Source organism: Bombus affinis, chromosome 14, assembly GCF_024516045.1.
Source record: "Bombus affinis isolate iyBomAffi1 chromosome 14, iyBomAffi1.2, whole genome shotgun sequence".
In the NCBI taxonomy this organism is placed as follows: Eukaryota; Metazoa; Arthropoda; class Insecta; order Hymenoptera; family Apidae; genus Bombus; species Bombus affinis.
This window is the reverse complement of record NC_066357.1, coordinates 5,414,944-5,439,880: the sequence shown is the minus strand read 5'-3', so window position 1 is coordinate 5,439,880 and position 24,937 is coordinate 5,414,944. Positions and strand designations below refer to the sequence as shown.

Here is a 24,937-nt window from a genome sequence, read left to right as displayed (position 1 = left end):
AAACATCTTTGATGGGCGCGCAAAAGAGTATAAATCAAATTTTAATAAAAACAGAATAAGTATGCTCATATATATTGTCATTGCTGTTTCTTACTTGGTTCTAATATACAAGTTAATGTTATTTCTTTCCGGTTCTTTTACCTAAGACTTCATTAGTATATGTAAAAAATAATAGTAATCTTTATTCTTTTATACATTTTTTAAGGTTAAAAGGTAAATGCAATAAGATTACAAAACATGTATAGAATTTACAGATCTTTAGGTCCCAAATGATTTTGTAAAGATGTGTATGTCTTTAAAAAGTAAAAACCATTGTTTTAGTTGGATTGAAGTACTTGAGGTTGCAATGGAATTTATGAAAGAGAATGGGTATGTTTATGTATATTATGACTGTACTTACAGAAATAGTAAAACTTTATTTTAACTCATGTTATAATATTGATTGCAATATAGTTTTCATTTTAGTATTGATGCTTCTACAAGGCAAATCATTTTGATGTTTGATTTTAATTAGAAGTGGATATTATTACACAATTTTAAGCAGATGTAATTGTAGATACCACTTCTGCAGAAAACACTAAGTTAATCACAATGTAAATATTTATTTTAACATCATTATACAAATTATTATATATAATTTAATTCTATAATTTTATTATTTAGATAAGAGAACTATTTCAACTAGTCTTAAAATTAGTGAAATTTTTCTTAAAGATGTCCATGAAAAGGTTTCATCTATTAGACTATAGTTATTTTTATAATATATTATTGCGGATCACTATGAAATTTATTTACTAGACTAATAGTAAACATTAATATTTGATATTAAAGGTTATATTAAAGGCTATATTAAGGCTATATTAAATTTGAAATTTTCAAATACAAACATCAGAAAAGCCAAGTATATATATTATTACACCTTAGAGTTACTTGGTAAAAAACATCAATTGCTTCTTATATTAAGGTAAAGAGGTACTGTGAAACAAGAAATCATTTATATGTATTATGTTATATGTAATAGTTACAATTTAATATTCTTATTTATTTTAAATAGACATCAAAAGATTTTGAGCATGGAAAAAGACCAGAAGTAATTTAGAGTTCCAGACTAAAAAGGAATACTTAGATAGACAGACAGTTCCCTATGCAAAGTATGATATTCAAAAAGGATACAAATATAGAGGAGCTTTTATTTCAGTATTTGGTATATATTAATTTGCTTTTACTAATATAAATATTATAGATGTTCATCATAATACATATATTTTATTTTAAAAATAATATATATAAGATATATATAAGAATTCTTTATACATATATTGAAAGTAATATTGTTTGTGACCATAAAAATATGACTATATATTTTATTTAGAAGTGAGAAGAAACAACAAGATAATATGCAGATCAATGATAATATTAATACCAAAGTGTCTGTTAAAACATAGAACATAGCTGATATTGAAACTAATTCGTATAAAGAATCACTTTTATTTCTGAATTTCTCGGGATATTGATTTTGATGAATTGGTATAACAAGAAATAAGATAACAAATGTTACTATATATACATATGTACGTATTTGAATATTTATCTAATATGTTCTATTCATATTTCAGGCTGCTAATATGTAACTTCTTCAACTTGTTTACAGTTTTGTTTTACTGCTGTTTACAACTTGTTTTAAGTACCCATCTAATAAAGTTTAATAAGATTATATTTGAAATAATAATTTTACTTTTCGTACGAGATATCTCGTACTTTCAAGCTATGTGTGAAAGAAAAATATGCGATATATTTTGTATACGCGCAAAGAACAAATATTATTATTAATATTATTATAAAAGGATCGTGAAATAAAATTCTGCGCGACAACGTACTTCTTGCGAATTCCTAATTAGAAGACGTTCGACCCTCAGAATGAAGCCCACCAGAAACTGATGACATTATCGAACCTGAATATGGAAATGACGTGGGCCTCCTGCCCACCTAACACCCACTCCATTCCTCCTCAAATTCTCCGAAACTGTCTATCAAACAACAGTACCATAGTAACGATTTTACATTTCTATACATTTTATTTGTTATAAAATATATCTATACAAGGATGTTCTTAACAATAAGTACTTGGCATTAGTCATTGCATTTTAAACCTCTCTAGTAAAAGGGAGATTATTTTTTCCAAGATAAGGTTTTCTTTGGTCATATTTTATTCAAAATATCTTATTCTTTATGCTCTTTCTGTGAGAGGTTTAGGTTCCATAGTTGTGTGGATACTGTTAGTCCTATAGTTTTGGTACATCCTGTATAACGTAACGGCACTCACTTTCAGTACGAGTGCCTGCGGGGAGCGCGAATCCGGTGCAATCTCAGTCAACGAAGAGACGCCGTCTCGCGTGGATCAACAGGTGCTCTTTCCCGTGCAGAACACGTTCACCAGCATGGGTAAGTTTCAATCCTGTTTGCGCCAACTTATTCGAAACGGACAAACTTAAAGTTGCTTGCCGCGCTCGATTCTGAAACGCTGCAACGTATTGAAGCTTGTTTCGGCAGCGAAAGCAATAAATCAAAGGTGAAACCCACGCAGTAATGCCTTGCGTCTTCGTTTAGGTATGCAGGATGAGACACACGAGTACATTAGATTCTGTGCTTATATGTCTTTGCTGACATAACAATAATGTTGCGTATTTTCCATGTTGACGTGTCATCAATAATAATTTGTTAAATAATAATAATAATGTTATAATAATTACATTTATTATAAAATTTATCTGTTAACGCTGGATTTGAATATTAATTTTTGGATCTGTTGTATGGTTCTGTTTTAATCGTGCAAAGGATAGTTACAAGTTCAATGAATTTAAATACTGACTAAATTTGAAACTATAGATATCTATGTTTGTATTGTTGCGTTCAGAATAATTAAAGAATTACTCACGTGATTGATCGGTATCGATATGGTATCCGCTACTTAAAAGGCTTTGGCACGTCGGTTAAGTCTTACGTTCGCTAAAAATATCACCATATTGAGATTTTTACAGTTATGGTAATTATCTTCTAAAACTAATTATGAAATAAGTGTATTATTTTTTCTAAGAATTTAAGCGATATTTAAGGTAGCGGAAGATCAATTAAAAATAAAGATACAATCCTATGCTATGGAAGGACAAATTAGCAACTCTATGCTTACTACGGTGAATGAACTAGATCTTAAATGTCATAGACAAATGTCAAGGAAGAAATGTTACATTAAAATGCATCTCGTTGCATATTTTGAAGATTCCAGACTGTACTTTCTGGATCGTTTTTCGTTAAAAATTGCAATCGATAATAGTTGTCTTTAATTTCTGACAAACGATGAGTCAGCGATCACTTTCGCAATTCTTATGCTTTTACACCTCGTTAAACATTGACCTAGAAAAGAATAGCATCACGATTAGGAAATAGGAATCAGCTGTTTGGGAGATAAGTTACATATGCCTTCTTTGATTCTAATTCTTAGATTTTTATATATAAACAACCTGCTTAATTTATTTTTATGTTTGGAAATCAATACGTTTTATTATATCAATATATTAAGTTAATAGAATTCCATTAAATTAATATTCTGCGTTAAGTAATCTTTATATTTTTCATTTTTATATACTCAATTTTATTTTACTTGCAGGCATCATAACTAGAAACATCGATTCGTCCAAGATTAGCTTTATAGATTTACATAAACGGCATTTTAATATTTTTATAAATATGCCATCATTTATAAGACGAATTAAAAGGTGATGGATGTAATTTGATTGATCATTCTTATTTCTATTCACGAGTGTCGCGTGGTGTCAACAAAATGTCAGGAGGGTATCGGTTCAACGAGATCAGTATCTTGAAACAGGAGCAACCCGATCGAATGCACCACACGGAACCATACCGACCTCGTCGTCCTTGCAGAAATGCGCTTGAATGTTGCCTAGGATCGATAGTAGATCCAACGGATAAAAATGATGTCTGTCTGACTGTATCCTCCCACTCGTCACGTACAATTAAAGATAAATCCAAAGCAAAGATCAGTTTAAGAGAACGATTACAATTTCCTCTGATTCATATCATTATGCTCTTTATGTAAATGTAAATGTATTCTTGATAAGATGTCTTTGTGAAACAAATATCTCTGTTTTTCTTCTTTATCATCTTCTTCAAATTTTTGAAAAATAAACAAATATTTCCTATATCGGTTTTAAAATAGTGTAGTTTTAGAGAATTGGAAAGAATTTTCTTCATATTGGTTTTTTGATATTTACGTAACGAATTTGTTGTTCTTTCTTCCTTTCTATTCTACCTTTCCTTTGTTATTAATAATTTATTTATTCTCTTTTCTATTTTCCATTGTATGAAAATCCAAAGAAAAGTTATTGGTATTGAAGTACTATTTGCTGTTAAACAACTCTCTTTTTAGTCTTTATTGTTGTAATCTCAAAAATATAAGTGTAGAAGATATTCCTTTTCGAAATTTTTTTGCAGCCATGGATTACAATAATTCAGTTAACAATTTAGTAAAGTCGAACGACAATACCGTAAGTGAATTCAATTGAAAGAAGAAAAATCGTGTCGAGCGTATAATGAACATGCATGGCATTGACTCCTTTTCTTCGCGGCCCAGTTTTTATCGTTTACGTTCATTTAATAATGAACCATGTCCACAAGCCAACTTGCGTAAGTTTCCATGCCCAGAATGAAACTTTTAGCTCTGTCCCAATAGTGCCCCGCCTTTTAAGTATGAAACCGATCTCTTTTTCATTTCTTCATTTCGTTTGGAGTTACATATATAGTAGTTCTCCTTTCTCTCATCTCCTCTTTTCTAAATTACATATACTTGTTAGTTTCGCATATTATTTTTATTATTATTTCACATAATCCTTAATAAGTAACGCATATTAATTGCACCTTATCAATTTATTTTATTAAAATAATAATTCTTTCAAGCATTGCAAACTATTTTATTTCCTTCAAAAATCACACCCATTGTCATAGTATCTTTTTTCTGGGACAGTATCAAGATCCGTATATATTTTTAACTTTTTTATCATTTTTGTTATTTTTCATAAATTTCTCATTTCGTAAAAATCATCCTTTTCTTTTTTCAGGAATCGCATACGCTTGTAGTGTGGTGGCTATGCTTGCCGTAAGTATATCAGATATATCACGGTTTCTTATGCTTCCTGCTTTTCACACTTCCGGAACTAATCATGAATGCATTGTACATAATTCGTTGCTGGCGAACCGATGAATCGGAGAAATCGTCCATCGTGAGAGGAAAGATTATACTTTACTTTTTCATACCTAAGTTCAACGGCTTAGACAGAATCTCGAATTATTTTTGTATCAATCTTTTTTCTTCCTTTGTTGTTGACTCTATATAACTCTACTTGAACTTTAGAAGAAATCGCACGCAAATTGCGCACTTTGCTTTCTTGCGTAAAACTCGCGAACTCGGAGTCGAAGAATATCGATCCTTTCACAAATGGAAAGTGCAGTTAATGACGTATGAATCATATCAAATGAGATGAAGATTGACATAAACTGTAACGATTTTTTAAAGCAGCAATGTTTTCTTTACCTTGCAAAGTAAAAATACTTGGTAAAAAAAAAAAGCCTAAAAAATGAGATATAGAGGTTTATGTAATTCTATTTATGTGTCTTAGAATTTTGAAATGTCTTTTTATAATTTGCAAAAAGCATCATTTTTTTCAGTAACTTACTTAAACGACTAGAACTTCTAATACATATTATAGCAGATTTTGTTACATAAGTAAGTTTCTAGAAGATATTATGCTTTTTTAATTTTAACAAAGCTTAGATGAATAATTCCAGTAATTAAAATAATTACTTAAAAATTAAAAAAAGAAGATTCTCTAACTGGAGAACAATTAGAATAATAAAGAAATTGTTCTTAATAGGTAATCCTTCTGACAGTGGAGGCTGGTGACATGATGCGGAAGAGCATTGTTTTCGACAAAAATACTCCAGATGTGTTCTACTGCCCGCAACAGAAACCGACTGGTTTCCAGAAGATGATCGTGAACGCGAAACCGTTGTCAAGGCTTTGCCAATTCGAGGGGAAACCGATCCCACCCGATTACAAGAGCGACTGTTACAACGACGTGGACGAGACCGAATACGCGTGCAAAGAGAAGTACAGAATTATGGTGAGTCATCGTCGAGGTCATGGGCCTCGAAATTTCTCACCGAAAGCGGTCAAACCTCGGGAAAATCTTGGAACGCGTATGAACAGAGAACAAGGTGTACTCAAGTGCAACCAGCTGGGACGAATCAGATGAATAAGACAGAAACAGCAATGTTTTGATTGAATTGTTAAAGAGGAGCTTATGCGCTTCAGCTGCATTTTACGCGTTCTACGTTAACGCGATTAAACCTTTCTGTAACGAGGTTTAACTGGAAGTCGAAAACGCGAGAATGGAAACAGTTACTTACATAAATGTGCGAAAATTTCCAGATAGACTTTTCAATTTTTATTCTAACAGAGTTTTTATAAAAAATTTCAAATGTGGCCTGACTTAGACCTGTTTTAAAATTCAAGTTTATTTCTTTAGTTTAATCTATAATTTCTAACGTCTATTTTGTATGTTAAAGAATCTCCATTAATTGTTTTACATTTAATTAATAAAATAAAATGCTTCCAATTGAACTTCAGAGAATCACACGGAAGAAATAAGCTAAGCTAAGTTTTACTAGTGATGCACGCATCATCCGATCATCATCAACGTAACATCATGTCCATCACGTGTAACGCGACTGGTGTCGGTTTTGTTTTCTTGCAGAAGCGATTCAGAAACAAAGCAGAGGGAGATGAGAACACCGTGGATGACTACGTCGACAAATAGATGAGAAATTGGTGCTGCACGATCAAGCAATGCGTGCAATTTTGCAAATGGGTCCCTCCACTAATGCTCAAGCTTGCAACCTCCAGTCCTATAATTACAAAACATTTTTCTTCCCCAAATTCAAACGTCCAATTAAATAGTTTATAGATACGATCAATTTAAGAAGGAAACGTAGACTAACTAGTTAAATTATTCATGTTAGCATTTAAAATGTTATCATACCACGTGACGATATTAGGATATATATTTATAGTGAATTCACTTTCTTATATAATTTTTTTTAAATTTTCATTGTAAGTGATATAAAGTATTTAATGCTTCATCTTTTTCTATTTTTTATTGTAAGATCCAATCTTACCGGTGCTATTTTGTAGTTTCCGTGCTTGGTGACCGGAATTTGTAATATCTTTTCCGTAATAACATTAATAAAACTAACAAAGGAGTTGGGCAAATTGATCATTAATTCTCCAAATGTAGCTTCGACGGCTGATACTTTGATAACCGATTGCACACTAACTTTGCATCATCTTGTTTCGTTTGATTCATTTGTGCACGTCTAAATTGTCAGATGGATATTCTATGATAAAATGTAAATTATAATTGTGACAAAAATTTGGAATGTCTTTTATATCTTCTATGTGACAAAATTACGTTTATCTGTACTTGTGAAAATATAACTTGTTAATTAACTGAAATTATTTACCAAAATATTAATTCATTCTTGAACTTCATCAATCATGAAACAAACCTGAAGACTTCATCAAACATGTGTATTGTGGTAGGTAGTATTTCATTCATGATGTTTGACCAAATTATAAAAGATAATTATTAATTTAAAAGTCTGGAATCTTTTTTTTTATATACATATATTATTTTTATAAATGCATGTCTGTTTTAGATGCGACTACATCCACCAGGAAGTGAAACACCATATAATGGTTCACGTTTAACAAAATTCCTAGCTTTTGATAAAGATATCTATAAGAAAAGGAATCAAATTGAAGATAGTGATTAATAAGAAAAATTTATCATATATGGCATAATGGCATTCTTCTAGGACAATTATTGACGAATATTCTAATACCAATTTAATATTTTTTTATATTCTAATTGCTTTAGCCATCTTTTTAATTTACTTGTAATTTAATTTTTTAATTTCCTTGAAATGTGTCTTTTTCTCAATTGATTTTATCACAGTGATAAGATTCATACAATCTTTCATAATATTAATTGTAAATAATTCAAGTTACTTTGTGATTGATAGTTAAAAAGAACACATGCTCATTATTAATTGAAATGTTTAACGTTCCTATTCACTGCAAAGTGTACAAAGCTTATTTAGCATATTTTTGTAATATATTTGTAATATATGCGCCAGAGCTTGTAAAGCGAGAAAATAATATATACCAACGAATACTATTTTCGACTTTGTAAATTATTATATGTAAAATAAAAAACAATCTCATATATTAAATTTTCAGTTTGTGACCCCCTTTTTTAAATATAGTAATATAATATGTAGTATGAGATTTAAGGTATATAATTAATATTATATATATAACTATATTTTTAACGATTTAACGTTGTTCAAATAAAATAAATTTTTCAATATATTTAACTTAAAGATAACATAACTTTTTCATGTTTGTCAAAAGCAATATTTCATGTACTTCATAAAATTCATCGTTCTAGGTGAGAATAAAAAAATTATACTGTTCTGGTGCAATGAATTTCTGATTTATACATGAAGCAATATCAACGATCTATGCATTGAGTAATAAATAATACAGAAGAGCATTACATTGCCCTGTGATTATATTTCACATCAAGAACTATGAGTAAATTAGTTATTAATAAATATATTTTGAGATATAATTAGAAATTAAAATTAAATATATCTCATACAACTTATTTGCATTTATTCAAATGATGTTAGTTTAGATAATGTAATTATTCCAATTATTTATTTACTGCAAATGAGTTGTACATTTTTGTAGTAATTTGTACAGTACTTACTAAATCTTTAACTTCGTAATTTTATATATTCGAATTTACTGGCTTTCAATAAGCTTTATAATAATTATTATATTATAATTATAATATAGCTTTTTTTATAATTCAAATTACACGCGAGTGATGTCTTAATAATTATTTTATTCATGTAGAATATTATTTACACATTATAATAGTGACCTAAAAAATGCATGTTATTCAGTAATAATACGTATTCCTGATATCATTCGAAATTGAACAGTATATAAAATACTCTTCTTTGCAATTCAACCTGTAAACAATAACGTTTTATCATAGTCCTCAAGTGCATCATTTCAATGTTTGGTTTAAATTCGAGTCATGGTGAAAATTAACAATTTATAAATATAGTCTATAAAAGAAACATTCTAGACAGATATATTATTCATTATGCAAAGTATAATAGCGCTATCTTGTAATGTCTTGCTTAAGCGTTTTAAGCTTGATTTAAACCCGAAACAAATTAATGTTTTGTTAATATTTCCGATCTATTTGTATAATACAAATATTGTTTCAATATGGCGTAACAAAAATATATAAAAATTGTTGTAGACATCACAGGTTTCGAGTATCATTCTAACGTTACAATGTGGGAAGAGAAATATTCGAAAAGATACAATATTTAGAATATGTTTAGTGTATTCATATATGCATGTCTAATGTATTGAGATTTTCCTTCTTTTTCATTTGAATAGATAAATGCATAAAATTCCTTATGTTTTCCTTAAGATCTTCATAAGCACAAAATGAAATGATTCAGGAATAAACTCATCCAATAATAGTCAAAGTAACACTTCAAATACGGATGGTTTCATTATCTTAAAATAGTGTATAGCAATTTTTGATATTCGCGTACAAATTGGTACAAAATGCTCCAGAATGCTCCAGATATTATTATACAGATCTTTGTTGTAGGAACATCAATTTCGAAGATATATACGTGAACCAGAAATTACGAATATATTCTATTCATTCTATAAAAGATTTTGAAGATAGAATTAAAATAATGTCTTACAAGATTAGCTTCCCACCGTTCGAAGCTCGAATCTGTGCGACCTGTTCGGGAGTCAGAATCAACTTGCTTCCGTTCGGCAATGCTAAGGCATAATGGCTTCCAGTTTCGTTTACAACTACTACCAACTGTGTATTAGTATTTTGAACAGGTGGTGTGGGTTTGACTGGTGTTATAGAGATCCCTCCTTGATTCATGCGTTGTATTATCTGTGGAGGAATCACACCTTTCGTTGGTACCTCCGTCACGTTTGGTGTGAGTGTTGACTTTTGCTTAGTCTGCGCGATGTTTCTCCTAGATGTACTCTTTGCTTTTTCTGCTTCAGTCTCAGGACTGGTCTTCTCGGTAATTATCATCTCAATTTCATCATCGCTGTCGCTGAGAACGATCAAAGAAGTAGTCTTCTGACCGGTGTTTTCCAAAGATGTGGTTGGTTTCTTCGGTTTCTGCATCCTAACAGGGGTGCGTTGCTGTTGAACGTTTTTCATGACCTTGGAATTATTGAGTCGCGGTGTATTTCCTCTTATGGACATATTACTTCTTATAACAGCTCCACTAAGATGTGGATAGCTCTGTCTTGGCGCTGAATACCTGTTTTGCAAAGGTTTAGTTACTGAAGTAGGATTAGGCTGAACTGAAAACGAAGGATTTTGGGGTATTTCTTGCGGAAGAATTTGTTGACCGGTAGTAATATATCCAGTTGGGGGTTGAGTAGCTGCTACCATGTAAGGTACATAACCAGGATGGTTGACAAATTGTTGTGGAGCTATCATTTGTGGTCCTTGAGATTGGAATGGTTGGGAAGGTACAAAATTGGTTTGTGAATTTTGGATAATGTAATTTTGCCCCCCTTGTACGTAATAACCTTGTTGAATCGGTGGTATAATACTTGAGATCATTGGACCAGATTGCACGATTGTACTTTGTGGAACGACAGTTGCAGAATTTGATTGCATCACATAATAATTCATTGGATTCGGTTCAGTTTTGAGCATTACATAATTAGAATTAACCGTGTAACAGCTATCGAACTGATTCGGTGTAGAATCATAGATCGGGCCTTCGTCTTTGATGTCCAACTCCGAATGCACGCTTGCGATATTTTCTACTTTGCAACTTATTTCTGCAGAAGGCACTGTTTCTTTAGGTTTACTTTCAACTACAGCCTCTTGTTTGTCTGCTGTATTGTTTTTGTTAGAGGATTCTGGCTTAATCAGTTTCTTTGGTTTGCATATTTGGATTTCTCTGATTCTAGGAAGTTCCCTTTCACTGTTAAGTTTGGTTGAAGAGGTTACTTTTGATTCTGCTGCGTCTTGGAGAGCATTAATTTTGATGCTTTGTAACTTGTGTTGGAAAGACTTTAATCTTCTATTGGCAGCTATAAATTATAAGTTTCATTGATTATTCCTTATGAAAATATATAATATATAATAATGCTCTATAATACTTTTAAAAAATTGGTAAAGTTACTGAAGTGTTGATTATAATAATTTTACGTTGTTATACTCACATGGACGTTTATTTTTCCTTTTGCGAGAGCTTGGTAAAATCCAATCTTGGTCTGAGTCCTCCTCCTCGTTTGTCCGATCGTCAGAGTATCTGACTTTCGGAGTAAGGTATGAAGTGGATGGACCTGTCTGTGTGCTGGGAGCCGCGTACACGGCCTCAACGTCGGTCCATTCTTCCAGCTCGTTCTCTTCGATCTCATCGTCTGAATAAAATTGTTCTGTATATGAGGAAATGCCCCGAGCTCGTAACACTCTTCGCGTTTGTTGTTCTAGTTTCATAATAAAATGAAATTTTTTATTAATATTAATAATCTTGTTAAAATTAAAACATTTTATTGTCATTTCACTGCTTCTTATTTATACCTTCTTCGCTTGAATCTTCTTTTGTCTCTTCTTCAATTCCTTCGTTCTTGTGACTGTTGTCTTCGTCTCTTTCAGATTGTTCTCTTTGCGTTTCGTTTTGTAAACTTTCATCTTGAGATTTTGTGCATTCTTGTTTGATGTTTTTATTGTGTTCTGCGTGACTAACAGATTCCTCTTTGATCTTGTTGGAGATATTTTGGGAGCCAGCTGGGGATATGGTAGACTGCGGTAACGTTTGTAACGTTGCGTCTCCGGAAGTTGACAATTGACAGCCCTGTGATCCAAGAACCCACCAATTAGAGCCAAGACCCTCCCCAGATGAGTCCTGATCCTCCGCACTGCTACAACATACAGCAACTTGTCTGTCATACATACTCAATGAAAGCAACGTTACTGAAAGAAGGTGGATGAGTTCCACTTTACAGATCATATATAGATTGTAGCAAGTTTAAGAGGTTTCAGGCAGGATGATCTTTTGATCTGGGAGTATTAAGTGTAAAAAATTGTGCAAACAAATTATCAGATATACATGTTTTGTTCAATCTTTCAAAATTACTATTGTTACTCCCAGATGAAATTCGATGAGATCTGATAGTGTGGATGATATTGTATGCTTTAATATAAATGAAATATATATACCCTTCCTTAAAATTAGTCCATTCCTTTTGGAGCTTTCCTCTAGCTCTTTTCATCGACTCTCGCAAAGCAGGTTCCATTTCCTCTAAAGAAGATAGCAACTCTGTCATTCTTTTCACCAATTTTACTTCACATGGAGATATAAGTTCCGTCTGAAGAAATATATAAATTAAAAAAAAGGCTAAAAGAAAATAATTCTAGATAAAATAAAGACATTACGTACTTCACCGTCAGTATCAGTACTTAGGCTACCATTTTTTGGTGAAAAGGTAGAAATAAGGTCTCTTAGTGAATTAACACTGTCAGCCACAAGTTGAAATTTTGAGACACTAAGCTCCGAAAGCATCGTATTAAAATTCTCCTTTTTCCGTTTCCATTCTTCCGTTTTTAGGTGATCTAATTTCCTAAGATTGTATTTAATCTCACTATTCTCGTCAAAAGAAAAATCATCCTCCATCGCTTCTTTTTGTAACATACTTCTCAATTCGCTCAAAGAAAGATCTTTATCATCGGAAGATGTTGTATCATTTTTAATTATTTGGTTTGACTGTTCCTTATTCGATTTCTGTTCTTTAGCGAGCCTTCCATTTCGTCTGAGAATCCTATTATCCACTTTGTTCTCAGATAAGCTAGTATCATTTTGTTGCTTTCGAACGTGAGTCCTCGTTTCATTTAATTTTTCATCGTCGGATTTCGACGTGATAGATGTTTGATGTGTTTCTCTAACACCATGCATGTTGTCCGAATTTTTATCGTTCAATTTCAAATTTTCTGCACTGATAATTTCATTCAGTTTTTCGTCATCTGTTTTTGAGATACTAGACAAATTATCAATAGTTCTATCGACAGAATCACCTTTGTTTATATGTACATCCATCGCATCTAAATATGATTGCTTCGTCGGATTTATCTTCAATTTATCTTGTGAAACTTGTGTCAAAGATATGTCGTTATTTTCTGTGACCTTTTCCTCGATAGTTTCGCATTTTAAATCGCTCAAAATTCCATTGATTATTTCTATATTACACTTAATGTTATTACTACTGCCAGAAAATCCTTTAAACATTTTTTGAGATGACTTCTTACCAGGAATATCTCGAACAGAATTATTTGTATCGTAACCACTCGAATTTGTACTTTTACATGTTTTATCAGATATAATGTTTACTTCTGAACATTTCGACAAACTTTCCGACCTTTCGACGTTGATAGTATTTAAGTTAATATTATTATTATTACTACTGCTATTATTGTTATTGCTACAGGTGCTTGTACTACTAAAATTCGTGTCCTCGTTTGTCAATGAGCCTATTGCACTGTCGCTACTGCACTTGCAATCGTTCAGATATTTATCATCACTTTTATTTGACTTTCTCCTTGTTTTTGGTGGTAATCCATTACTCCATCGCGATTTTCTTTTTCTATGTTTCGTTTTCTTTTTCATTAAATCCTTTGAAACCAATGTTTTGTTCTCTAACTGCGTCTTTATTTTCGGCTTAATCGGCTGAAACAGAAATAATACTAGTAAGAACATAAATGATACAATGAAAAAAGAAAGTGAACTAAAAATTGTCAGTGATTGGATACCTTTACTGTTGATAAAATGTTGTTATCAAGACAATGTCTGTAAACTCTCAGATCACTTTTAAGAAACTGTGGAAAGTAAATGTATCTTGCCCCATAACGATCGGTGCCTAGAACGGTTTCGAATTGGTTTTCCCATGGCTGCTTGGCAATTTCCTCTTGCACAGTTTTTCTAGTGTGCTAAAAATTATATTTTGTAGCAACAACTAAAGAATTTATTAATTAAATTAAACGAATTTCTAAACTTCTAATCTTTAAAGTTTGATTTTTATTATGCGCGGGACGCTTCTTTTTAATTTTGTTCTTTTTATTGTATTTTTTCATACCATGACTGTATCACAGACTGTTTTCAGAAGCCAAACTTTCTGTCTGAAGGTCAACTCCTCGAAATCCTTGCCATTTAACAGAGGAGCATCGGGGAAAACATTCCAGAACTCAGGTTCCACACCGATAGTTTCTAGAATCTAAAAATCTTTCATCACATTTTTAATCACTGTAATACAAAATGTGCACGTATAAAATTAATTTATTTAAACAGATAATGATAGTTGTACACGCGATGCAATGCTTTGTAATAAGTGACAACATTGAAGCAACATTATCATTATCAAGCACAAAGACGACAAACTCTCACCTTTACCGCATTCTGATGTTTAGCCTCGTAAATTTTGAACCAGCTCTTCATCTTGTATGCAAGAATATTTGTCCAGAATTCGTACGGCATCGGTGGTATTTTCCTCAACTTTGCTTTGGACATGGGGGAACTAAAACCAAAAGTATTATTAATTTCATGGAAGAGTTGATAAGATTACAAAAATATTTGGAATATTTAATATTTCATTTGCTTCGTTTAATTCATTTTTATATAGAACAATATTGGAAGGAAATCTAAAATGTTTGAATTCTTCTTTTGCGATTCTAGATTCTACTTTACCTTAACAACGACGTCATGATATTTGCCAATTGTCTGGAAGCTCTTGGTATCAACAGCATTCGTTCCATCTCATACATGGACAAATGAGGTATGTTCAGAGCTTCTTTTGCCAGATGAAGAAAATGGAATATTTGTGGAATCTGTAAACAATTAAACGTTACAAAAGAGGACTTGTGAATGGAATAAGTAATAGAAATATCTACCTCCCACATGAATTCCATCTCATTTCTTGTTTCTTCTGTAAGAATGTTCTCTCGTTCCCAATCGATCATCGATTGCTCCTCCTCCTCCAATTTTCGTTTCCTATTTTTCTTCGTCATTTCTGTAACTTAAATGAAGAAAAAAACATGCTCGAATCTAACTTTTCGAAATACAATTAACCAACTCGACAAATTTATTTACCTCTGTAATTAAAATTACTTTCAAATATTCCAATCGTTAAGAAAAGAAGAACTCGTAAACCTTCCAATCATACGCCAAAAAATAATTAAGATTCCTGCGCTAATTGCAAAGTGACCTATTTCTTACTTTTACTTAGGAATTATATAATATTACATATTCAAACCTGCTAGTGTGCTTAATGCGATATTATTGCAAATGTACCATTAATTAGATAGAATCGTATGTAATTTAAAAAACTGCCGCCGTTTCGCAATCACTGTCATCTCTTGCAACGTTTTTTAACACAAAGCAAACAACGATGACCTACTATCGACCAATGAGTGTCAATGTAAATAATTTCACACACAAGTGCAAGCTCACCCCCCTCAACGTTAAAGTTACATATCCTTTAGATTAGGTCTGTTTCATAAAAATTTCATGCTGCTCGTTTTCGCGTTTGAATGTCGAAGGTAATATTTGCACGATAACGCGAATAAATGTTGCTTAATCGCGTACTACGCTAGTTCTGCAAACATTTGCACTTCGCAATCAACAACAGAACCTTCCACCGTGTAGATAATTGTTGTATACACCTTTCAACTATGCAGCTGAGTGATTACTATAAGATACGATTATCGTAATTATATGTATGCAAGACAAGATGAAAAAATTGTCTCTGAATATAGATATATTATTCGTTTACATTGCATCCATGTAGATGCACGAAAAACCACTTGACAAATATTAAAATTTCGTTAAATAATTCAGTCGCAGGCTATTCTATTTTAATTCTACTTTACGCTAAGATATATTACAGAATATTTGTGATTTTTAGTAGACATTCATGAAATATAAATAGGAATTGTTATTACTGGTAGTTGGTATGCAATTCTTAATAGATCTCTACAAGATACGCGGTAATTATTCATAAAGAACAAAGTACATTTTGTAGTACGTACATACAATAATTTCTTTTTATCGCTTCTTTCACTGTTATATCTGAAAACCATAAGTTATATAAATATGTGCTCATGTGTATAGTTGTTTAATATTGATCAGACGACGTTCTTTCTACAATTATACTTTGGTCTCAACAGTTGGTGAAAGGAACACCGATACCACTTCCCTTTCCTATCTCATTGAAAAATCGCGCCCCATCAAGATCATCTTCGCTGCTCGGTATTCGTATAACGTGTAAGTACGTTCTTCGAATGGCCTTGTGTCTCGTTTCCAGCATTGTATGACTTTCTCGTCTCGAGAAACGTCTAGAATATGGCATTCAGTATGGAACAGAGTCTAACATTTTATGTCTGACAAAAATAAATGGAGTTGCATTAGATAAATCCTGCTGTTACTTTAACAAATAATTATTCTGGTATTATATGTTTTGTGTTAAATGTTATAGTTAACAATTTTATATTGGTTCATTACTTTAAATGAAAAGTAAAGTAAACTTCAAATGAAAGTTTCAGAAGAAAGAAAGACAATTGATCATGTACATGCTTTGCTTCATTAGTGAACACAATTTTCATTGTACAGGCTTCTCTGGTTCTTTAAATATCAAAGACATTACAACATTGCCCTACATTCAAGAGTTCTAAATTAATCCATTAATTTTTAACCAAAGTATGTTTCTCAAGCAAAAGATTCTCCGCTAGAATGTTTTAAAATACCATGCTTGTGTCTTTACATTTTACAAACTCCAAATAGAAATCATAGTAGCTAATGAGTTTACCAATTTATCCAGTTTACGATTGCATTCATATTGCGCAAATTCAAACAAATATTATACAAATTATTAACATATAATAACAACAACGATAATAACAATATACATTAAATATATATAAAAGAAGAAAAAGAAAAGGGAAAAGTACGCGTAATACTGAAAAAGGAGACGCGTAGAAGCGGCACTTCCGCCAATCAAATTTTCCATCATTTTTCAACCGAACTATACGAAATAGATCTCCTTTGGAGTACGATAAAGCAGTCATTTAAAATTATCTGTGTCATCGCGTTGGCATACGCTAAAGACAACAGACAACTATTGGCACGTGAGGATCCTGTCCAAGCGAGTTAAAAGGATGTCCATGTCGGTGCCCACCCCCAGTCGGTTGACAGACATCCTTCATCGATAGTTGGAAGGACCGGTGAAAATACACTGTATACCATCCTTCGCCAAGCTAACACACTTTTCAGTCGGTCTAATTGCGCGAAAAAACATCACTCGATAAGACGTAAACCTCTCCATAGCGAAATTATACTTTTAGCGTATCTCTAGTTAGAGATTACGCCTTTAATATCCTATTTTTGGCGCCTATTACATCATTCTGTAGATATTATAATCATTTTTTGCAAATCTAGGAAAGTGGAAGTTTTATTTTTGTCGTTCGCATAAGTAATTAAATTCTCAATTAATCTTTCCTGTGATAAATAGTATATACATACATATATATATATATATATCGAGAGATTTTTGTATTTTATTGATATTTCTTTAGATGATGCTGTTCAGAGAGTGAAATGTGAAGAATTATGGAGTTTTTATGAAATAGAGAACAGGGTAAGTCACTGTGGCTTGTTCTTTTTTTAAGGGATCGATACGACTGCTTATATAGAATGACTTTTTGTAAATTAATACGATAGTAATATAGAAACAATGGTTATTTTGCACGGAATCTCATTTCGAAAGAAACTTGTTTTAAACCTACGAAGTACTACATCTTTTCATAAAAAATTCTGCGTTTTTATCGGTTGGCATTCTTTACGACGTCTGAAGCTTCAACAGTTGACATCTTTTCGCGAAGAAGAACTTTACTCGGCTATTATAACTCCTCTTGCAAAGAATTATTTTATAAACGATACGTTATTCCCGTTTAAATTGAAAATACGACTTTCACATAAGAATTTTTGATAAAAAGATGTTTTTTTAAAAATGATCTTGCGCTCTTTATTGCAAACACGTTAGGATCCGCTTACTATGATATTAAAATACAGCAATAGCCTGCTGTAGCTTTTTTTAAAAACAATTTCAAATCATCGTAAAAGATGTCAAAAATAGTATTAATGAAAGAGATTAGACTAAAGCTTGAGGAAATGATACCTATAGCCAAAGGTCGATTATAAAATCGCTGAGAATGTGAATTTTTTGTGATAATGATGCAGTATGGATAGCAATCGGGCAATTCAAGATATCAATGCAATGCCGGTAAAGCTGTACTATCGGGATTATTCGAAACCAGAGGACAAGAATAAGGCAGAACCGATCGAAACCGTTTACAGGACCACTGACAGGGCCACGCTGAAATATTTGAAGAATCACGATCCTAATATACCTTATTCCATCAACACTGTACATCTACAGGACCCGTACAAACATCCTCTTAGATTAGAAGGATACGCCACGGCAGATATTTTCAAAGTTCGACCAGCCTCGTTCAAGGTAATAGAATGAAAAGCTCCATACATTGGAACGAAACTTTAATTACTATGCAGTTAAATGTATAATCGAACTTCTTGCTAAGAAATTCGTTCGATGCGTTTAAACGTCAAATCCTATTATTTGTGAACAAAGGATGAAATTAGTTAGAAGTTTGTTCAAATCTTATGGCTTTCTTTGTTGTAATTAATTTGCTTGTAATTCTAATCGAAGAGTGCTCGTAGAAAGCACTGCAAGCAGAAAAATTGAAAAATTTGATCCCTTATTGGAAAAAGGTTCTACATGCAGTAGTATATTGTTCTCTATTTGGAATGAAAATTTTTACAAATTTTTTTTTTTCCATGCGAATTAATCTTTTCACAAGATTATGTATCGGCCGAAGGATACGGCGTTAAGGTCTAGGCACAGCAAGAAAGAAAGTCCTCTGATGCATTGTGACAATGACGACGACAAGAGTATAAGGTAATAATAGATAGCGACGTGATGATATACCGGAGATGGAAATAAATATTAAAATATGTTTGTGAATTTAGTAAAAACGAAAATCAACGATGCATAAGGGTTACGAACATTATGAAGCAATATTGTACAAATAGTACTCTTCATGGCTTACGTTATATCGGAGATTCGAATTTGTCTATTGTCGAGAGGTAATTCTGTGCAGTTTGAATTAATATTATGATTTCATTTAATACACGAACAAATTTTTGGGTTCAAAATAATAAATGTTAATTCTATAACAATTCTAATACAATTCTATAACATCTTAATTGTTGTCTTAAATGAAAATTTGTTCATAAACATTTATCTTATTTTTGTATTATTTTCTGTAAATACTTATCTTCGAATATTAAGAAGATACAAGCACCGATTACACTATAACAACTAAAAATTTAATACCTCCTTCACAGAATCTTCTGGGTAATTTCCTTTACATTAGCGGTCCTAACAGCCGCTTATTATATTTGGTTCCTATATCGAAAGTGGGTTTCGACACCCATTATCATTGCTCTCAGTCCAGAATCGGTGTCCCTGGACCAGTTCCCGTTCCCCTCAGTTACCATTTGTAACATGAACAACGTAAAAAAAAGCGAGGCAGCTCGTATAAACGCTGGGTGAGTTCTCAAGCAACTGATAAAAAGATCTACCAAAAAATTTCTTTTAATAACAAAATATTAAAGGAATTGCATATTTTATTAAAACAGCTAAATAATATATTTTATTTAATACCGTTTTTGTCTTAAATAAGAGTTAAGCAATTCAATCTTCACTTTATATTTTGTTAAAATATCATCGCAAGTTAAATTAAACATTTATTACAACGAACCATTCAACAACAGGAACGATATACGCAAGAAGCTTTTATTGGAGGACATGTGTCGTATTGAAAGTATGTCGCCTCGCAGTTTCAACGAGAGCACGATAACTTGGGATAACGTCCTGCGTTTTATGATCAACGTATGTAACACACAATGGAATTGCACATACGGTTTATGAGATTGTCATGATAACAATGTTAGATCTTATTCGTATATCTCTGTAGTCTACTTGTCTTATGATGTCCCAAGATAAAGAGTACTTTCAATCTCATTTTAAGAATTATACATATATTATTGCCTTATTTCTCGCGCAATTAAAGATGTGAATAAAAAGTTCTACAGGAACACAGGAATGATTATAATTAATTCGAAGTACTGAAAATAATCTGTAAATGTCGACTATAGTAAAAGCACTGAAACATTCATTTAAATATTTATAAGTAAGTCTGTACGTCATTAATTATTCTTCAATAGGTGTCGCAATCTTGTACAGACATGCTGCATTTGTGCAAATGGCACGGGAATGTTACTGATTGCGAGAAGATATTTAATCCCACCATGACAGATGAAGGGATGTGTTGCAATTTCAATTCTGTCGACAGAAAGTACCTGTTTTATAATCCGTAAGTAAATTCCAGAAATAACAGTTTACATTTGAAATCAGAATTTTTCTTTGCTTCTGATAGTTTCATTTTTAGATTTTCGAACATCCAATGTTTGACCAAGTCTTTTGTGATCTTCGATAATTCCTACATTCCTAACAATTCTTCTATTATATTAATTTAATATTAATTTGATGATGTTCGAAATAGTCTTCCATATTCGATAAATTGAATTTTGCTTGCAGACGAGATTGGTCCGACATCAACATGACGTTCCCATTCAACAACATCGATTGGAATCCCGAAACCGGATACGATGAAAACGTACCTCCAGATTCCATTCCATGGAGACCGTACGGTGCTGGACAATATTATGGTCTGACTTTGGTTCTTGATGTAGACGTCGATGAATATTACTGTTCGTCTACTGCTAGTGTTGGTTTCAAGGTACTTTATCTCAGATCATGAAATTGATCTGGATAGTATTACAAACTACTACTATATATTAATCGTTCATCTAACCACTATTACAATCTAAAATCATACCATAATTAATGTAACATTTAACAAATTTTACTGTCAATATTTACATTATAATATACATTGAATTTAATAAAAATATTGTAAAGAACATAAGAGAAGCAAAAAGTTATGAACCATTTTTTAAGCATTAGGTATCAATTTTATTCTGTTGTATTCTTTCGATTACTTCCGTCTTAAATTGAAAAACAGCCCGAGTTTCAACCAAATATGAAAAAATTCTTATTATACCTACTGTTGAAACATCTTTTTACAACGTTAGAAATCTTTTCTGTTTGTTAAAATGTGAGTTAAAATTTGAAATATACATAACATTGCAAATGAAAGGATATACGATATTTAGCATAACATAACATAAGAATATGTTTTCACAGATGCTGCTGCATAACCCGGTGGAGACACCAAAGATCGCCGAATTTGCGTTCACTGTGACTCCGGGCGAGGAGACTAGAGTGATCATAGCGCCCCGGATATTGTCCGCCAGCAAGTCGATAATCTCTGTTCCTCTAAAGAAGAGGAAGTGCTTCTTCACCTCGGAGAGAAAGCTACGTTACTACAGAACTTACACGCAGAAGAACTGCATCCTCGAATGCGAGGCGAATTTCACGCAGAAGATCTGTCATTGCGTCCAGTATTACATGCCTAGTAATTTTTTAGATGAATTCCTTTTAGTAATTTTTAAATGATCCTTTAAGTATGGTCTTTTGGTAAAATTGAATTGAATAATTATGTTTATCTTATTGTGAAGTAACATGCATACCTTCTATGTATGAGTATATATGTCCTCTCTTCAATATCAAAAGCTAAAATGTAAAAATTAATTCTAAATTAGATTCACCATTTGTTTCCAGAATCCTCTAACACGTTAATCTGTGAGAAGAAAGACGATACATGTGCGATGAAAGCTCGCAGAGCAATGGAAGTTAAACTTTACGACGATGATATTGGGATAGCCTTAAACGTCTCTGAAACGTAAGCTTCTCTCACCAGAAGATTCCGACACAACAAGAATTCAAATCATATCTTTTACAGGCCCAGTTGCAACTGCTACCCCGGATGCTTCGAGATCGGTTACAACGTTGAAATCTCACAGAGCAAACTGGTGTCCTCTTTCATTGTTCCTGACAGCTACGTGAAGAAAAGCAAAGAATACTTCGCGTAATTTTATTTGTTCTTTTAGCTTAAGAAAATTATTATTTATTATTTATTTATAATACACATTAATATAGTAAAGAGTAATAATTTTTTATACCAATGATTAGTCATAATAATTGGAACGATTTTTCTTTATTAGTACTAACATGGCGGTGGTCCACCTGTTCTTCGTCGATTCTCAATTCACTAAGTATATGAAGAACGAGTTGTTTGGTTTCACAGAATTTCTATGTAAGTAGATCTTAATCTTTGTTACGTAATATATGATTCATATTAACAACATTTTTTAATTAAAATGGCGACCAAAATGTTGACTTTGGGTCTAGACGATAAATGGCTTTCCAGTGCTATGTATTGCCGCATGTTTCTATCTAATCCTTTTTTGATTCATGTAGATCCCTTGGGTCCAGCTCTAATATCGATCTGATTCATTTTTTATGATAGTAATAATTTAACAGTATATAAACATACTTATCAAAGAAGATAAATCAAATCGTCAACACATTTTTTTACATTACAAACGTATAGTATATTTTCCTATAAAAACAATAAAGGAGCATAAATTTACTGATACCTTTGGTCACAAATTTTTGGCTTTTAACTGTTTTCTTCTTGTTTATTCCATTGTATTTTACAACAATATGTGACAAAGCTTGGGATGGCTTTATGAGAACAATTTTTTACATAATATATAGTATTTTACTTTCATTAGGGTTTAAACACATGGTGACACTAAAATATAATGTAATATGCGTTACCAATCGGACCTTTTAATTGAGTAATATGAATTAGTTAAAAAATCAAACACGAAAGATAATAAAAATGAAATAATATAAAAATCTAATACTTCTAAATTTTATCAACTACAATTATCGTAAATATTAATTACAATTGAAACAAATTTTTAATTTACAACTCCATTAAACATTTAAAAATTGCGTTTGAACAATAGTGGTACATATATATAAAACGCTCTTCAGTTGTTTAGAACCCTAATAAAGTCATAAGGTACAATAAGATTAGCGAAACACTGGAATTGTTAAAATTTGAACAAAAGCATATGATTCAAAATTATAAAAAGTTTTATAAAGTTCAAGGATCTCAATTACATAATTGTTTGTATACAGCTAATACTGGTGGCTTGTTGGGTCTCTTCATGGGCTTTAGTTTCCTCTCTTTGGTGGAAATCATGTATTTCGCGACATTGCGGTTCTGGTGCCGCATATACAAAAAGAGGCATGTTTCTCGCGATAATACTCTTCACGTGCAACCATTCGACTCTAATACTAACCTCGTTTATCCTTTTGTACAATGATCTATCTATTCTTACTTTTTTCAAGAAACTTACTCATTTTTGACAAAAGTTCTATTGTCGTTAATCGTTAGTATATAAATTGCATGTAAATAGATGTTTGATCTACAAAAATGTGCGTTATTATGTAATTTATGAGTTTTTGAATGTACTATGAAGAAATATATTTGAGAATATAATGTGCTTCTCAACTAGTGTACTCAGTTCCGTTTGTTATTCATTATTCAACTTTTCTATTGTTCCATACTTAGGATGGATTAACAATTAAACGTAGATATACTGACAATAAGTGTTCCATCCATATAATAGTACCAATATGTTTAAAATACATTTTTTAATTCTTTGATTTTTAATAAATTACATTGCATAGTTTGCAGAATGGACTAGATAGAATATAAAATCTCTTATCTTTCTCTAATACAAATTTATAATTTGGATTGGTTCTAAGTAGATATAGGCAATTATCTGTAAGTACATATGTTATATATTAATTTTAAAATTATATGTCAAAGTAGTATCGGTTTTGGTAACTATAATTCCTAGTTTTATGTTATTGAAATAAAGTAAATAATCATTACTCTATGTTTAAAACAGGTAATTGTATTTTGTATATAGTATTTAATTGAATTGTATATATTAAATCTTTACTTTACTATTATTCAATTAAAGAATAATTTCATATATATCTTCAAATATTCGCGATATTAAACTATGTATATGCCGCATACGGTAACTACCATACTGTGTTAGAAACAATTACAACCTGTCATTGCAACATAACGACAGAACACATATTAAACTAAAAATATCAGATTTTTATTTATTTATAATAATATAAAATTAATTATCATTTTTCTAAATAAGCTACTATCGCTTTAACAAAACAGCAATGTTATTTCGAAAGACATGCACTTTGTCAAATGACTTACCTTTTGGTGTGGAATTCTCAGTGAAATCTTAACCGTAGTCGGGTAACATCCTCAGGAATATGTCAACGTGATAACAAAATACTACAGTAATTGAAAAATCGCCACACTACACAATCTCAGACATTCAGTCACTAAACACAATTCGATATTCTCTACGACGCCATGTTTGTTGGACTACAGTACGGGTGTAACTAAATTCACTCGTCGTACGATGCCGAGGACTAGAGTCACGTCGTTCTAGAATCACGAACTGTCTCTGCGCAAGTGCACCTCGATACGCGCGAATTTTCAAACTTGAATTT

General features: G+C 31.7%; 3 protein-coding genes and 1 long non-coding RNA gene across 18 annotated transcripts; 2 read left to right on the top strand and 2 right to left on the bottom strand.

The window, feature by feature from the left end:
• LOC126923913 (uncharacterized) lies at positions 1 to 8,364 on the top strand. 8 transcript variants are annotated; one of them, XM_050737867.1, is made up of 10 exons: positions 1 to 369; positions 466 to 593; positions 664 to 728; positions 832 to 972; positions 1,055 to 1,204; positions 1,373 to 1,571; positions 1,652 to 2,442; positions 5,133 to 5,170; positions 5,946 to 6,194; positions 7,789 to 8,364. In XM_050737867.1, the coding sequence occupies exons 7-10, from the start codon at positions 2,439 to 2,441 to the stop codon at positions 7,903 to 7,905; spliced, it is 408 nt and encodes a 135-aa protein (XP_050593824.1). In that variant the 5' UTR covers positions 1 to 369; positions 466 to 593; positions 664 to 728; positions 832 to 972; positions 1,055 to 1,204; positions 1,373 to 1,571; positions 1,652 to 2,438; the 3' UTR covers positions 7,906 to 8,364. The 8 variants fall into 8 exon arrangements, with proteins under 8 accessions (XP_050593824.1, XP_050593822.1, XP_050593826.1 ...); XM_050737865.1 differs by having other exon boundaries at positions 832 to 964; positions 1,373 to 2,442; XM_050737869.1 differs by lacking the exon at positions 1,373 to 1,571 and having other exon boundaries at positions 2,330 to 2,442.
• Positions 2,056 to 3,545, bottom strand: LOC126923938 (uncharacterized). Its single transcript, XR_007713358.1, has 2 exons — positions 3,246 to 3,545; positions 2,056 to 3,006 (listed from the first exon to the last, which is right to left on the bottom strand). It is a non-coding gene; the product is annotated as an uncharacterized LOC126923938 (long non-coding RNA).
• A 660-nt stretch (positions 8,365 to 9,024) lies between the features above and the next one.
• LOC126923875 (kinesin-related protein 8-like) lies at positions 9,025 to 24,836 on the bottom strand. 3 transcript variants are annotated; one of them, XM_050737758.1, is made up of 11 exons: positions 24,636 to 24,836; positions 15,162 to 15,286; positions 14,959 to 15,098; positions 14,659 to 14,788; positions 14,351 to 14,488; positions 14,028 to 14,204; positions 12,664 to 13,944; positions 12,444 to 12,592; positions 11,805 to 12,145; positions 11,444 to 11,710; positions 9,025 to 11,311 (listed from the first exon to the last, which is right to left on the bottom strand). In XM_050737758.1, the coding sequence occupies exons 2-11, from the start codon at positions 15,276 to 15,278 to the stop codon at positions 9,933 to 9,935; spliced, it is 4,119 nt and encodes a 1,372-aa protein (XP_050593715.1). In that variant the 5' UTR covers positions 15,279 to 15,286; positions 24,636 to 24,836; the 3' UTR covers positions 9,025 to 9,932. The 3 variants fall into 3 exon arrangements, with proteins under 3 accessions (XP_050593715.1, XP_050593713.1, XP_050593714.1); XM_050737756.1 differs by lacking the exon at positions 24,636 to 24,836 and adding an exon at positions 21,028 to 21,152; XM_050737757.1 differs by lacking the exon at positions 24,636 to 24,836 and adding an exon at positions 21,028 to 21,152 and having other exon boundaries at positions 11,805 to 12,142.
• On the top strand, positions 16,275 to 23,905 carry LOC126923883 (pickpocket protein 28). 6 transcript variants are annotated; one of them, XM_050737782.1, is made up of 15 exons: positions 16,275 to 16,290; positions 16,437 to 16,533; positions 17,841 to 17,902; positions 18,505 to 18,781; positions 19,143 to 19,240; positions 19,312 to 19,428; positions 19,690 to 19,893; positions 20,119 to 20,236; positions 20,572 to 20,720; positions 20,945 to 21,146; positions 21,614 to 21,884; positions 22,091 to 22,211; positions 22,272 to 22,397; positions 22,534 to 22,625; positions 23,522 to 23,905. In XM_050737782.1, the coding sequence occupies exons 4-15, from the start codon at positions 18,506 to 18,508 to the stop codon at positions 23,707 to 23,709; spliced, it is 1,962 nt and encodes a 653-aa protein (XP_050593739.1). In that variant the 5' UTR covers positions 16,275 to 16,290; positions 16,437 to 16,533; positions 17,841 to 17,902; position 18,505; the 3' UTR covers positions 23,710 to 23,905. The 6 variants fall into 6 exon arrangements, with proteins under 6 accessions (XP_050593739.1, XP_050593738.1, XP_050593743.1 ...); XM_050737781.1 differs by lacking the exon at positions 16,275 to 16,290 and having other exon boundaries at positions 16,392 to 16,533; XM_050737786.1 differs by lacking the exon at positions 16,275 to 16,290 and having other exon boundaries at positions 16,435 to 16,533; positions 18,622 to 18,781.
• Positions 24,837 to 24,937: the final 101 nt, after the last annotated feature.

Excerpts from the sequence above, each read along its gene's own strand:
- LOC126923913 (XM_050737861.1), top strand. The coding sequence starts at position 284 with ATGTGTATGTCTTTAAAAAGTAAAAACCATTGTTTTAGTTGGATTGAA. Across the intron at positions 370-2,329 it reads GAATTTATGAAAGAGAATGG|TACGAGTGCCTGCGGGGAGC; the intron begins GTATGTTTATGT and ends ACTCACTTTCAG. Across the intron at positions 5,171-5,945 it reads GTGTGGTGGCTATGCTTGCC|GTAATCCTTCTGACAGTGGA; the intron begins GTAAGTATATCA and ends TGTTCTTAATAG.
- LOC126923883 (XM_050737782.1), top strand. The coding sequence starts at position 18,506 with ATGGATAGCAATCGGGCAATTCAAGATATCAATGCAATGCCGGTAAAG. Across the intron at positions 18,782-19,142 it reads TTCGACCAGCCTCGTTCAAG|ATTATGTATCGGCCGAAGGA; the intron begins GTAATAGAATGA and ends TCTTTTCACAAG. Across the intron at positions 22,212-22,271 it reads GCCTTAAACGTCTCTGAAAC|GCCCAGTTGCAACTGCTACC; the intron begins GTAAGCTTCTCT and ends TATCTTTTACAG.
- LOC126923875 (XM_050737756.1), bottom strand. Across the intron at positions 14,205-14,350 it reads CAGTCTGTGATACAGTCATG|CACACTAGAAAAACTGTGCA; the intron begins GTATGAAAAAAT and ends TATAATTTTTAG. Across the intron at positions 12,593-12,663 it reads GTACTGATACTGACGGTGAA|ACGGAACTTATATCTCCATG; the intron begins GTACGTAATGTC and ends ATATTTCTTCAG.